At 55.0% G+C, this 12,885-nt stretch overlaps 2 protein-coding genes across 3 annotated transcripts in view; one reads left to right on the plus strand and one right to left on the minus strand.

The window, feature by feature from the left end:
- The window catches only part of LOC123777989 (beta-1,4-galactosyltransferase 3-like), an 18,516-nt gene extending 17,337 nt beyond the window's left edge, over positions 1-1,179 (minus strand). Inside the window, exon 1 of the mRNA XM_045775113.2 lies at positions 881-1,179. Within this exon, the coding sequence (XP_045631069.2) occupies positions 881-884 (4 nt within the window). The 5' untranslated portion in view covers positions 885-1,179. The remainder of the gene's footprint in view (positions 1-880) is intronic.
- Positions 1-4,160, plus strand: part of LOC123777988 (cytoplasmic tRNA 2-thiolation protein 1-like) — a 4,500-nt gene extending 340 nt beyond the window's left edge. For both annotated transcript variants that reach the window (XM_045775111.2, XM_045775110.2), the window contains exons 2-3: positions 1,188-1,732; positions 2,403-4,160. In XM_045775111.2, the coding sequence (XP_045631067.2) occupies positions 1,225-1,732; positions 2,403-2,965 (1,071 nt within the window). In that variant the 5' untranslated portion in view covers positions 1,188-1,224 and the 3' untranslated portion in view covers positions 2,966-4,160. The remainder of the gene's footprint in view (positions 1-1,187; positions 1,733-2,402) is intronic.
- Positions 4,161-12,885: the final 8,725 nt, after the last annotated feature.

Raw genomic sequence — 12,885 nt, forward strand, 5'->3', positions numbered from 1 at the left:
CTCTGCCTCGGTTCTGACTCCTTCTCGTTTCCACCCCCCAACCTGAGGGCGGTTCCAGCGCACCCTCCTCTATCCTAGTTACAACCTAGAGTGATCAGGGCTGGTGTGCGGGGCGTCAGGCGGCCTTGGGAGCCCCGAAAAGGCGCCAGACCCAGCCCAGTGTTCAGGAAAGACTTCCAGAGCAAAGGACCTCAAAATTTACCGTGCCCAGACAAAATGACAGATACCCTGGCCTAAACCTATGCCTCTCACAGTATTTGCCTATTCTTCCTCTTTCCCCACCTTCTCCCCACGAAATGGCCCCACTGTGCAAGGCTAGAACCTTGAAGTTGTCAGTCCTCTCTGCTTCTCACCTACTGTTTCGCTCAACCAAGTCTTGTGTGAGTCCCACCTGCTCTATTTCCAGAAGAGATCCAGAATCTGACCACTTCTCTCCACCTCCAGTACCTCTGCTCAGCCCTCAGCCACATTATTGTTCATCTGGATCATTGCAGGGGCCTCCTCACTGGTCTGCCCTCTCCACTCTCCACCCCCTATTCACACGCAGCGGCTGGAGGGATCTTGTTAAAATATGAATCAGGTCCTGCCACTCCACAGCTTACAACCATCCAATGGTTCTTATCTCATTCAGAATGAAATCCAAACTCCTCACCCTGCCAACCTCCAAGCCATGGATCCTCTCCCCTCCTCAACCATAACTTACTTTCCAAACAACTGAGCACAGGCCCTGCCCTTCAGGTCTTTGCATTTGCTGTTAACTCTATCGGGAACATTCTTCCCACCCTGATCCAATACCTGACTCCTCATCCTTCCAGCTTCAGCTCAGAGGATAATTCCTTCATATTACTCCTTATATTTGTAAAGTATCTTGGTTACTTACCCATCGGTTGGCTCCTTCACTAGAACTTGGTGCCTGTAACCGTTCCTGTTCTGATCACTGCTGTCCCAGGGCCTAACGCATGTTGGATAGATGGGACGCAATGAAAGGATACCTGTTGAATGGACAAATGAATAATGAACACTTAAGCTGAGACTTGAAGGTGCCAAGCTTGCACAAGTACTAGGAGAGTATTCCAGGCAGTGGGTGTACTCCGCGCTATCCAGGCCGCCTCCCCGGAGGCAACAACCCTGCAAACCCCACAAACCGGAATCCGCATGTAACCTGCTTCCCCTCTCTCCCGGTCCAGGAGAAGCCGACTCCTCCCAGCCCGCCCGGAACTCGCGATGCCCGCCCCGCAGTGCGCCTCCTGCCATGCGGCGCGCGCTGCCCTCCGCCGCTCGCGCTCCGGCCAAGCGCTGTGCGGCGCCTGCTTCTGCACGGCCTTCGAGGCCGAGGTGCTGCACACGGTGCTGGCGGGCCGCCTGCTGCCGCCCGGCGCCGTGGTGGCCGTGGGCGCCTCCGGCGGCAAGGACTCCACGGTGCTGGCGCACGTGCTGCGCGAGCTCGCGCCGCGCCTGGGCGTCTCGCTGCGCCTGGTGGCCGTGGACGAGGGCATCGGGGGCTACCGGGACGCAGCTCTGGCGGCCGTGAGGCGGCAGGCGGCGCGCTGGGACCTCCCACTCACCATTGTGGCCTACGCAGACCTCTTCGGGGGCTGGACGATGGACGCCGTGGCCCGCAGCACTGCCGGCACCGGCCGCAGCCGTGCCTGCTGCACCTTCTGCGGGGTGCTGCGGCGCCGCGCGCTGGAGGAAGGGGCGCGCCTCGTGGGAGCCACGCACATCGTGACGGGTGAGCGCAGGCCCTGCAGCCGAGGGGCCCGGCACCGAGAGGGGTGGGGGTACTCGTCGGGGGCTGTGGTTCCCTGCATTTTAAAAAATGACATTCTTTGTGTCTCCCTTCGCACAAGGAGGCGAGGGAAGTGGTAGCATCCATCAGAAGCCAACTGCAGTAGCTTTCTCTGCAGTGGGAGGCCCGCTTCTGAGACTGAGATAATATTTGTAGCGCTAAACACTTTGACTACCGTCGTGAAAAGGCAACTAGCGCAGGGCCTGGTTGGCGATAAGTGGGTGGCAAATGAGGGCACCCGAGTGGCTCCCCGGGAGCCTGTGTGTGTTACCCTCTAGTTTCTCACTGTGACCACCTCTAGCCTCCACCTGGCTGTCCCGTTGTGCCTGGGGGTCCTCACGGCCCTGTCTGGCCCTCCCTGCTGTTCTCCGCACCCCATCCGCACCCTCTGGGTCCTGGTTGACCCGCAGGTCTGGGGGTTGAGGGGTCTCCAACGCCTGGTCACCCACTCTGCCACTTTGCACATCCCCTCCCCGTCTCTCTCTGGGTGCTGGGGGTGGGCTCTCCGTGGCCGGGTCGCACGCGGCGTGCCACTCTCGCTCCCGGTCTTGCTGGGTCCCGGCTGCCCCTAAGGTGGCGCGCCCACCTCACCTGCTGCCCCTCTGTCCCCCAGGCCACAACGCCGACGACATGGCGGAGACCGTGCTCATGAACTTCCTGCGGGGCGACGCGGGCCGGCTGGCGCGGGGCGGGGGCCTGGGCTCGCGGGGCGAGGGGGGCGCACTGCCGCGCTGCCGGCCCCTGCAGCTGGCCTCGCAGAAGGAGGTGGTGCTGTACGCGCACTTCCGCCGCCTCGACTACTTCTCGGAGGAGTGCGTCTACGCGCCCGAGGCCTTCCGCGGCCACGCGCGCCACCTGCTGAAGCTCCTGGAGGCGGCGCGGCCGTCGGCGGCGCTGGACCTGGTGCACTCGGCCGAGCGCCTGGCCCTGGCCCCGGCCGCGCGGCCCCCGCCCCCCGGCGCCTGCTCCCGCTGCGGGGCGCTGGCCAGCCGCGCGCTGTGCCAGGCCTGCGCCCTCCTGGACGGCCTGCAGCGCGGCCGGCCCCGCCTGGCCATCGGCAAGGGCCGCGGGGGCCGCGACGAGGAGGGGCCGCCCCCGCCAGCCAGCGACCCCGGGTCTGCGCCGGACCCCGCCGCCGGGCAGTGCGGGGCGGCCTGTAAGGAGCGCTGTGGATAAACCCCCTCCGCCCGGGCTTCAGTGTGAGGTTGGGAGGGGGACGGACGGGACCGGTTACCGGTGACCCCGCAGAAGCTGAGGCCGGGACTCCTGGGTCTGAGGGAGGAGGGGTTGAGACGTGGACTCTTGGATCTAAAAAAGAGACCTGAACAACTTCCCATTCCCAAGCCAGTGGGAATTAGGGGGCTGCTTACTTAGTACGGCCCAGTTCTGGGCGTGCTTAGGGTAGTCCAAGCCTTCTTGAGCACCTACTGTGCGTCATGTTTGCCTGTAGTGGGATTAGCAAAACCACTTGTCTTGGTGGGCGCTGGTGGTTTATAGTAACCATGATGCTTGTCTTTGCTGTGCGTACTGCAGACACCACAGGTCTCATTTCACCCAAACCACACACCATCTCATTGTCCTGAGGCCGTAACTGGCCTGAGGTCTAGCTGGAGACGGAACGAACTGGGGTCTCAAAACCAGGTCTGCACCTGGAGCTCTTCAAGACGGTGGATTTGCTCCCCACCCCCACCTGAATCTCTCCTGGTGGGTGAGGAGCAGCTGGGTGGGCTCCCCAGACCTCAGATTATGGAGGCAGAGCCGGGTGAGCCTGGGTCGGTGACTTAACCCCTCTGGTCTTCAGTTTCCTCCTCTGAAATGGAATTACACCCCCCAACCCCCATCAAAGCGCTGTTGTGAGGATTTGGTAGTGTGCTCAGTATTATGGTGGCCAACTTTGTGGGTCATACTACATTTTGGCCACCAGGGGGCTCTGGGTTTCTGATTTGCTACCCTGCACTTGCAGGAGGGTGTGAGGCTCAGAAAAGCTTCCTGCATGACCCCTAGGGAGAGACCTGGCATTCTCAGGCCCCCCTCCAAGTTTGGCTGGCCTGGTCCCTGGTTAGGAATGCCCTCCCTTTGCCATCTTCCTTCTCAAATCCTGCAAGATACTTCTGGAAGCCTTCCTGACTCTCCCTTCTCACCCCCCCAGCCCAGGGCATAGGACTCCTCCCAAGCCCCAGCCCCTGGGTCCTCCCTTCATGTGTGCCCGCCCACACTCTGGGTCTTGTCCTGCCTAACTGGACTGAGGTTTGAGGGCAGAACTGCCACCGCACCAGATTGCCAGCATCATTTGTTCAATATGCATTGAATCCCTAATGTGTGCAGGGGCATTTCTAGAGATTGTTGGGGGAAAAAAAAAAGACAGAAAGCTCTCACTCAGGGCTTCCCGCCGGCTCAGTCGGTGGAGCGTGCTACTCTTGATCTTGGGGTCGTGAGTTCGAGCCCCACATTGGGTGTAGAGATTACCAAAAATAAATAAATAAACTTAAAAAAAAAACAACCTGTCTCTCTCATGGAGCTTACAGTATTGCGGGAGAGGGGCAATAGACAAATCAGGATATAATGTGACAGCCCCTCTGAATAAGGTGAAAGGGTGTGAGGGGGCGCTATTTCAGTCTGGGAGGTCAGGGCCTTTTGGAGAAAGTGACTTGAACAGACCAAAATAAAGCAAGGGAGGTTTCTAGCTGGGATGGAGTATTTCGTGTCGGAACAACACTGCCACTGAGCAACTGGAAAGAAAAAATAGACCTATAACAAAGCCATCTATTTGAAGACATCAAAGAGCTGCCAAGGCGGCCAGGAGTCCACAGAAGCTCATTGTGCTGCAGGGGCCAGAAGGCTGAGGAACCGGCAGAAAGCCTAGGCTAAGACGCTGGCGATCTGCGTGGAGTTTCAACGGTGTCATGTGACAGGAGATGGGATGGCGTGTGGGACTAGGTGGGCAGGAAGTCGAGGGGCCAGAATCTGGGGTGAAGGGAAGAGCGTTGAGGTCAGCCAGACACGGTGTTCCTATTTTCCCCTGGACAGTTTCATGGAACCGGGTCAATAAAGTTTGGGGTTCAGGGTCTCATACAAAATAGAGGCCCAGTAAGCACCTGTCAGGACCCAAGTAAGGTCACAAATTAGAATAAGGGTCATCTGGAAGTAGACCCACCCCCAAAAACCCCAGAACCTGCTTCAAACACACTCAATCCCAGAACAGGTGAAGATCTCTGCTCTGTTGGCTTGCCAGAAAACAAAAGTAGGGTAGCCCTAGTCACTGAGCCTATTTACACTTATGTTGATTAAAATTAAGTTTAGGGGCACCTGGGTGGCTAAGTCGGTTAAGCATCTGACTCTTGGTTTCAGCTCAGGTCATGATCTCGGTCCTGGGATGGAGCCCCGTGCAAGGGCTCCGTGCTCAGCAAGGAGTCTGCTTCCCTTCTCTCTCCCTGACCCTCTCCTCTTAGGTGTGCTGGGAGAGGGTGTCTCTCTCTCTCTAAAATAAATAAATCTTTAGGGGGCGCCTGGGTAGCGCAGTCATTAAAGCGTCTGCCTTCGGCTCAGGGCGTGATCCTGGCGTTCCAGGATCGAGTCCTACATTGGGCTCCTCCGCTGGGAGCCTGCTTCTTCCTCTCCCACTCCCCCTGCCTGTGTTCCCTCTCTCGCTGGCTGTCTCTCTGTCACATAAATAAATAAAATCTTAAAAAAAAATAAATCTTTAAAAAATTTTAATTTAATTCAAAACTCAGTTCCTCGGTCACACTAAACACGTGTCAAGTGTTCCATGGCTGGTGGCAGCCATAGCAAACCGTGCGGACACACTCTTCCCATCATCACAGAACCTTCCCTTGTGCAGTTCTAGAGATTTCGAGAATCCAGGGGGAAAAATTTCCACCCGAGCCTCAGAAAATCTCTACCATTTTTCATACAGAAATACCTGACCTTCAGTTTAAAAGTTTGCCAGGGGATAGGACAAAATGATGGCATACCAAGAGAAAAACAGCATAGACGTGATCCCAGGGGATCCAGACGCAGGCGTTTCAGGCATGGACTTGACCCGTCGTCACCGTGCTCGAGAAAATAGACACTAAAATGGAAAATGCCGTTGTTGAATTGGAATACATTTTAAAAAGCACAAGGCAGGGTGGAGTAACCAATTCGAGACTTACCCTCCTGATGTAAACAAGTATAAAACTTCACGTAACATGTGGGGCGGTTCACTGTCTCGCTCCCCACGCAGGTCGTCTTCCCAGCTGCGGGCCCTGATGACCAACACGAGCCTCGAGCCCACCACCACCCACCTGGCCAGGTGCTCACAGAGGCAGCAGCTGCTCAGAGAACTTTCTGGGAGCTCCCCCTTTGGGCTCTGGGTTGGCAGCTGGACATTCTTCGGAAACTCGGTCATGTCCCTCCCCACTCCCCGCACCTGTGCTTCAGGTGAGCTGCGGAGGGATGATGCCTGCCCCCACCAGAACCCTCCTTTCCCAGCTCTTCTCCCATCGAGCAAGGTCTGGGTCCTCTAATAAATCCCCAGTCCCCTTCCTTCCCTCCCTCCGTGCCTGCTTCCCCAGCCCCACCCTGTCTGACGCAGCTATGACAAATCCTAGAGACAATTCTAGACTCTGGATAGTATTCTCTTCCTCCAGAGAATATTTTTTCATGTCTGTAGCAGGCAGGGGCACTTCAATGCACTCAGGGATCAGGGGAATTTTAAACCCGGCTTCAGTCCTTATGGGGGTGTCCTTTATTTCCAGTCTACCCTCACTCTTAGGGTCCCAACCACAAGACTGTAACGTTTGCCAGGGCCCCTCCCCCTTGGCAAACCCTCAACTATGTCTTTTAGTTTTCTAGCCCCGTGAGACTCGCGAAGGTTCCACGTAGCATCTCCGTGACTGCTCAGAATCAGCAATCTATTTGAGGGAAAAAGGGGTTTTAAATAGTGGCTCACGTCTTTTGAGTTCCTGCTTCTTCCGTCTTCACGGTGCAAGTTTCCTCTCTGTCAACTCCAAACATGTAAAAAATTTTATCCAGCTCGTCTGATATTTGTTTTTTCCCTGAGGAAGGTTGGTTTGAAATATCCTGACAGGCCGCTGTCAGAAGCATGTCGCCTGAACTGGAGAGTGTGTCGAGCTTCCTGCATGCGCTGAGGGCCTCTGCCCGCCCACTGAGGGCTCCCCCAGGTCTCGTGTCTCCCAGGACCAGCTACCCCGCCCCCAACGCGTGAGCTGAACCACAGGACTGTGTGCTCTGCGGCTGCACCAGCTGGTGGTCAGGTGACCCAACAGATGAGTCAGGGGTCCCTATGCCCTCCCGCTCTAGCCTCCACGCACCCCATCCCCTGTGTCCCCATGCACCCCATCTCCCCTGTCGTCACAAACAGCTTGGGTGTCCCCGCGTCTGGGCACCTCCCAAGCTTGCGGAGCAGTTGTTAGTCTGGATGTCTCTGAGGTGGATTAGCTCTGGCCCTGTTCTGGCACATTCTATTTTTTTAATTCTTTTTTAAAGAAGATTTATTGATTTATTCAGAGAGAGAGAGAGAGAGAGAGCAGGGGGAGGGGCAGAGGCAGAGGGAGAGAGGAACTCAAGCAGACTCCGTGCTGAGAGTGAGCCCGACGTGGGGCTCGACCTCATGACCCATGAGGCGTGACCTGAGCAGAAGCCAGGAGTTAGACGTTCAACTGACTGTGCCGCCCAGGTGCCCCTTAAATTAACTTATTTGAGAGAGAGAATAAGAGAGAGCATGAGAGGGGAGAGGGAGAAGTAGACTCCCTGTTGAGCAGGGAGCCTGACCTGGGGCTGGATCATCGGATCCTGAGATCATGACCTGAGCTGAAGGCAGACGCCTAACCTAACAGGTGCCCCTGTTCTTGCACGTTTTAGACTCTGTAATGTGTCTGGAAGCACGCTCCTTCCCAGAACCAGCGGCCACGCACTGGATCTGAGCCTACCTGGGCATTTTGGGGTGGAGAAGATTCAAGCCCACACAGACCGTCTGCATCATCACAACCATTGAAGTGTGTTGGAGGGAGGGTGACTCAAGGTGACCCCTTCCCAGTAGAAGTTGTGGGGTGTCCTCCCCCCTCACCAGGCCCTGGCATGGGGAGGTCAGGTTCCCCTTGTGCCCAGACTCCAGGGTCCCCAGGGTGTGGGTGTCAGGTATCTGAGTCAGCACAGGGGAGGAGTGGGTGGGGTCCAGAGCTCAGAAAAGTGTGACACAAGGAGGGTCTGTCATGCCAACCCAATCCCCTGACTGAGGCCCTTCCCCTAATTGTCACAGTCAGAAATCGTATTTTCTGTTTGTGACAATATCTTCCAAGAAGTCTCAAAGGAGCAATGTCTTACTCTCCCCCATCCTGGCACCTCTCTTGCTCACCGAGCAGTCACAGGTGGAGGTCCCCAAGGAAATGGCCCAAGGTCCAGGGTCCTCTCCTGAAGCTTTGGACCGGGTCTGTTTGTGGGTTCAGGAGGATCGTGGTATGTATTGGCTGTTTCCACAAATCAGAAGATGTAGGCTATTCTAGAATAAACCCAGACATCTCAGGATGAGAGAAGGTCGGAGCCTAAGGATGCCCAGACACTTTGTCCTGTGCCGTGTCCCCACCTCTCATACTGCAGCTCCTACCCTGCACACTTCTCCAAGTTGTGCCCCAAATGGAGACCAAGGCCACTCTGTGAAGTCACACGTCCTACAGCCCTCTTACCCCGCACGCTCCCAGCAGGGCAGCAGCAGCTTGGAAGGGCAGGTCTGGGACCCCTGACACCACCAGATCAGTCCCTTCTATCTGGAGATCAGAAGCAGTGGGCATCTGGACACTCTTTCTGGATTGGGCTGCCCCCAAATCCTTCATCTGTTAGAAGCTCCCCTTCTCCCCAGTGATGACCAGGGAGGTGAAGGCTGAGCTCTTCTCACTGCAGAACTGGCGTAACCTGTCACGGGGGCCCTTCCCCTGCCACCCCCCACTCATGTTGCCTCATCCCAAGTGCATTCCCACCCCCTCAGAATATGGATGGAGTGGGGTCCCCGTCCACTCAGAATTCTTGGACCACCCTCTCCGAGCAGGAGCGTCTGGGGGTCAGGACTTACCTGAAATGGAATCTTCTCTCTGTTCTGGCTCTTAGCCCAGACCAGGTCCAACACGAAGTCTCCAGAAAGCAAGGCGGAACCCACTAATCTGCAGGGGTCCCTGGGGCCCGCCCACCACTAGAACTGAGAGCGGGGTCCTGGCTCCAGCCCCAGACTTGGCTGTGATGTTTGCAGGTTTCTGGCATCAGTTTGAACTCAGGACCTGTGCGTGGCTCATTCTCAGGTTTCCCTGGGGCCCGGCAAGTCACTCATCTTCAGAATGAGTCCTGACATCTCCACGGTTCCTTTAGCGCCACGAGGCCTCCCCTGTGGTAGCTACTGGATCTTCCCTCCTTACTCACCACCCTTTCCCCGACCTTGAGGCCTGACTGAGGCCTTCCCCTCATCTGAATATTTACCTTTCATATAAAATGAAGGAAAAGTTAGAATCTTCTCTGTGACCCACCGGCTCCCAATATAACATCTCAACCAGACTTCTAATGCATCATTCAGCAACGGAGCTGAATCAGAGCTCGCCGCAGCGCCGCACAGAGCGGGATCACAAATCACGTGCTGTCATCAAGTTCCTTGGCAGTACAAGGAAGCAGGGACACCTGGGCTGCTTAGTCGGTGAAGCGTCTGCCTTCAGCTCGGATCATGATCCCAGGGTCCTGGAATCGAGTTCCGCATCGGGCTCTCTGCTTGGCGGGGAGCCTGCTTCTCCCTCTGCCTGCTGTTCCCCCTGCTTGTTCTCTCTCTCTCTCTCTGACAAATAAAATCTTAAAAAAAAAAAAAAGCAAAAGCAAATGTCAACACACGAGAAAATGAGGGGAGGAAGGGGAGGAAGGGGACACAGAGAAGGTTTTCTGGAGGGGGTAAAGGCAGAGTCAGCCCTGGGAGACAAGGCACCCCGTGTTCTGTGAGAAATACATTGTGTCTCTGGAGTTAACTAAGGCCCCAGGATGAGGAGGTTTTCAGAGGGAGACTAAGGAGAAGCTTGGACGTCCTCTGGCCAGTACCTCCGTCCTTAGGACAGAATATCACGCCGGTCCCTTTCCCCAGCCCTCCTCCGTCCGCATCTGAGGCAGGTCAGGGATCTGCCTCCAGGGGGCGCTCCACCCAGGACGCAAGACCTGGGGACCTCCCCCCCCACCAAGGGTTGGCGCTGTCCGTGGTTCTGGAGCAAAGCCGGGAGAGTTCAGGAAACCCCAACTCTGCCAAGGACCCCAATCCACTCAAGGTTCCGAGCCCTAGGCTAGCAGGGCACCTAGGCTGGGTCCCTCCTGGGAAGGAGGATCCAGAAGAAGGGGTGGGAGCGGCTGGGCTCGTCTCTGTGCTTTTCCCCTCAACCCTCTTGTTGCCTTAACATTCTTTTGAGGTTGTGGTGCCAGCCTGGGGAAGGGACAGGGAAGAACAAGGTCTTCTCTAAGGTTCCAGGTTATGCTCATGCTGCTGGCCTTTGGCCCACTCTCTCTCTCTCTCTCTCTATATATATATATGATTTATTTATTTATCTAAGAGAGAAAGCATGCGCACACACATGATGGAGGGGGTGCAGAGGGAGAGGGAGAAGCAGACTCCCCGCTGAGCAGGGAGTCAAAATTGAGACTCAATCCCAGGACCCTGGAATCATGATCTAAGCCGAAGGCAGACGCTTAACCAACTGAGCCACCCAGGCATCCCTGAACCACACTTTAAGGAGCAAGTCAGTCTGTGCCGGGATCTCCCCTCGAGTAGAGGATGGGGAAGAGGTGGATGTTCACTGGAGCTCCTCAGGGCTGTGCCTTTCTACACATTGCCCCACTGAACCCTCACAACCGCCCCTAGGGAGGACTGGCTAACAGATCTCATTCGGCAAGTGGGAAACTGAGACTCGATGTGGTAAGCAATCTTCACAGGGTCTTGTATTGTTGATGCGCCTTTGGAGGCTGGGATTGTGACCCACACATGCTTGATGCCATGGAGAGTGACTCCTGAATCCACTGCCCTCTGTCCCAGAAAAGCAGAGAATGCACACTGGGGGGGGGTGTATTCTTTATAAGGGATAGAGACGATGAGATGATGGTCCAGGACGGCCAGTGGTCGCAGACAGCAGGAGAGACTTCCATGGGAGGGGGAGTCTAATGGGATCCAGACAGATCATGTCTGCAAGGACCAGCTCCGATGCTGTCTCCCAGCCAGTTCCCGAGACTGCTGCTAACGGACCCACGATGTACTCACTGCTAGTGACACAGAGGACTGCACTCAGCATTTGCCACCGGAATGACCCAGAAGAGGAAGCTCCCCAGTGAACTTCGTATCTTAGGGAAGCTGCCAAGCTTGTCAGGCCGCCACTAAGAATTAAGATCTCAGTATGACCTCCAGAGAGGGTAGTTTTTGAGAATGGTAGGCCAGCTATGGAGAAGCAGGAGACTGGGGAAGATGCTGAGCATGAGTGAGAAGATGTGCAGAAATTTGTTTAAAAAAAAAACAACAGCCCAGAGGCCCCTGCCTGGCTCAGTTGGTGGAGCCTGTGACTCTTGTTCTCAGGGTTGTGAGTTTGAGCTCCGCCTTGGGTGTGGAGATTATATAAAAATAAAGTCTGAAAAAAAAACCCTCATATCACCTTATACCTGTTAGAATGGCTAAAATCAAAATCACAAGAGGGGCGCCCGGCTGGCTCAGTCAAAGAGCATGCCAGTCTTGATCCCGGGGTCATGAGTTTGAGCCCCATGCTGCATGTAGAGATAACTAAAACAAAATAAACTTTTTTCCCCCAAAGATTTTATTTATTTATTTGAGAGAGAGAGAGAGCGAGAGAGCACAAGAGCAAGAGAGAGCATGATTGGGGAGGAGAGGGAGAAGCAGGCTCTGCCACCCCCTGAACAGGGAGCCTGACGTGGGGCTCGATCCCAGGACCCCAGGATCAGAACCTGAGACAAAGGCAGATGCCTAACCGACTGAGCCACCAAGGTGCCCCTAAGACAAAATAAACTAAAACAGAACAAAACCAACAACAGGAAACGACAAGTGTTAGAGAGGCTGTGGAGAAAAAGGAACCGTCATGCACTGTCGGTGGGAACGCAAACTGGGGCAGCCACTGGGCAGAACAGTATGGAGGTTCCTCAAAAAGTTAAAAATAGGACTACCCTAGTATCCAGTAATCGCACTACTATTTACCCCCAAAATACAAAAACACTAATTCCAAAAGATATAAGTATCCTATGTTTGTTGCAGCATTATTTACAATGGCCAAATTATGGAAGCAGCCCACGTGGCCACTGGTAGATGAAGGGATAAAGGAGATGAGGCAGAGGGGCGCCTGGGTGGCTCAGTCATTAAGCGTCTGCCTTCGGCTCAGGTCCTGCCCCAGGGTCCTGGGATCGAGCTTCATATCGGGCTCCCTGCTCAGCGGGAAGCCTGCTTCTCCCTCTCCCACTCCCCCTGCTTGTGTTCCCTCTCTCGCTGCCTCTCTCTCTGTCAAATAAATAAGTAAAATCTTAAAAAAAAAAAAAGATGTGGTGGTATATGTATACAGTGGAATATTAGCCACAAACACGAATGAAATCTTGCCACTGGCGACAACATGGATGGAGCTAGAGGGTATAACGCTAAATGAAATAAGTCAGTCAGAGAAAGACAAATGCCATATGATTTCACTCATACGTGAAATCTGAGAAACAAAACAAATAAACAAAGCTTAGAGACAAACCAAAAAACACTCCTAACTCTGGAGAACTGAAGGTCACGAGAGGCATGGGGGGTGGGGAGATGGGAGAAACAGGTGGAGGGGATTAAGAGCACACTTCCACGGTGAGCACTGAGTAATGTATAGAATTGCTGAATCGCTATACAGTACGGCTGAAATTAATATAACATTGTACTTTTACTATACTGGAATTAGAAAAAAAAAGAACCCACAAGCACAAAATAGTGTCATTTAGGCCAAATCCCTAAACTGGGACTTAACACATAATCTACCTGCAGTTTCAAGCTCCTATAACCGGGGATCGTGGGAGGGCTGCAGGGGCAGCCGGCTCTGGGAGTCCCTAACAGACCGGGTTCAGCCACT

This window comes from Ursus americanus, chromosome 21 (genome assembly GCF_024610735.1).
Source record: "Ursus americanus isolate L20-20 chromosome 21, mUrsAme1.1.p, whole genome shotgun sequence".
Lineage (NCBI taxonomy): Eukaryota > Metazoa > Chordata > Mammalia > Carnivora > Ursidae > Ursus > Ursus americanus.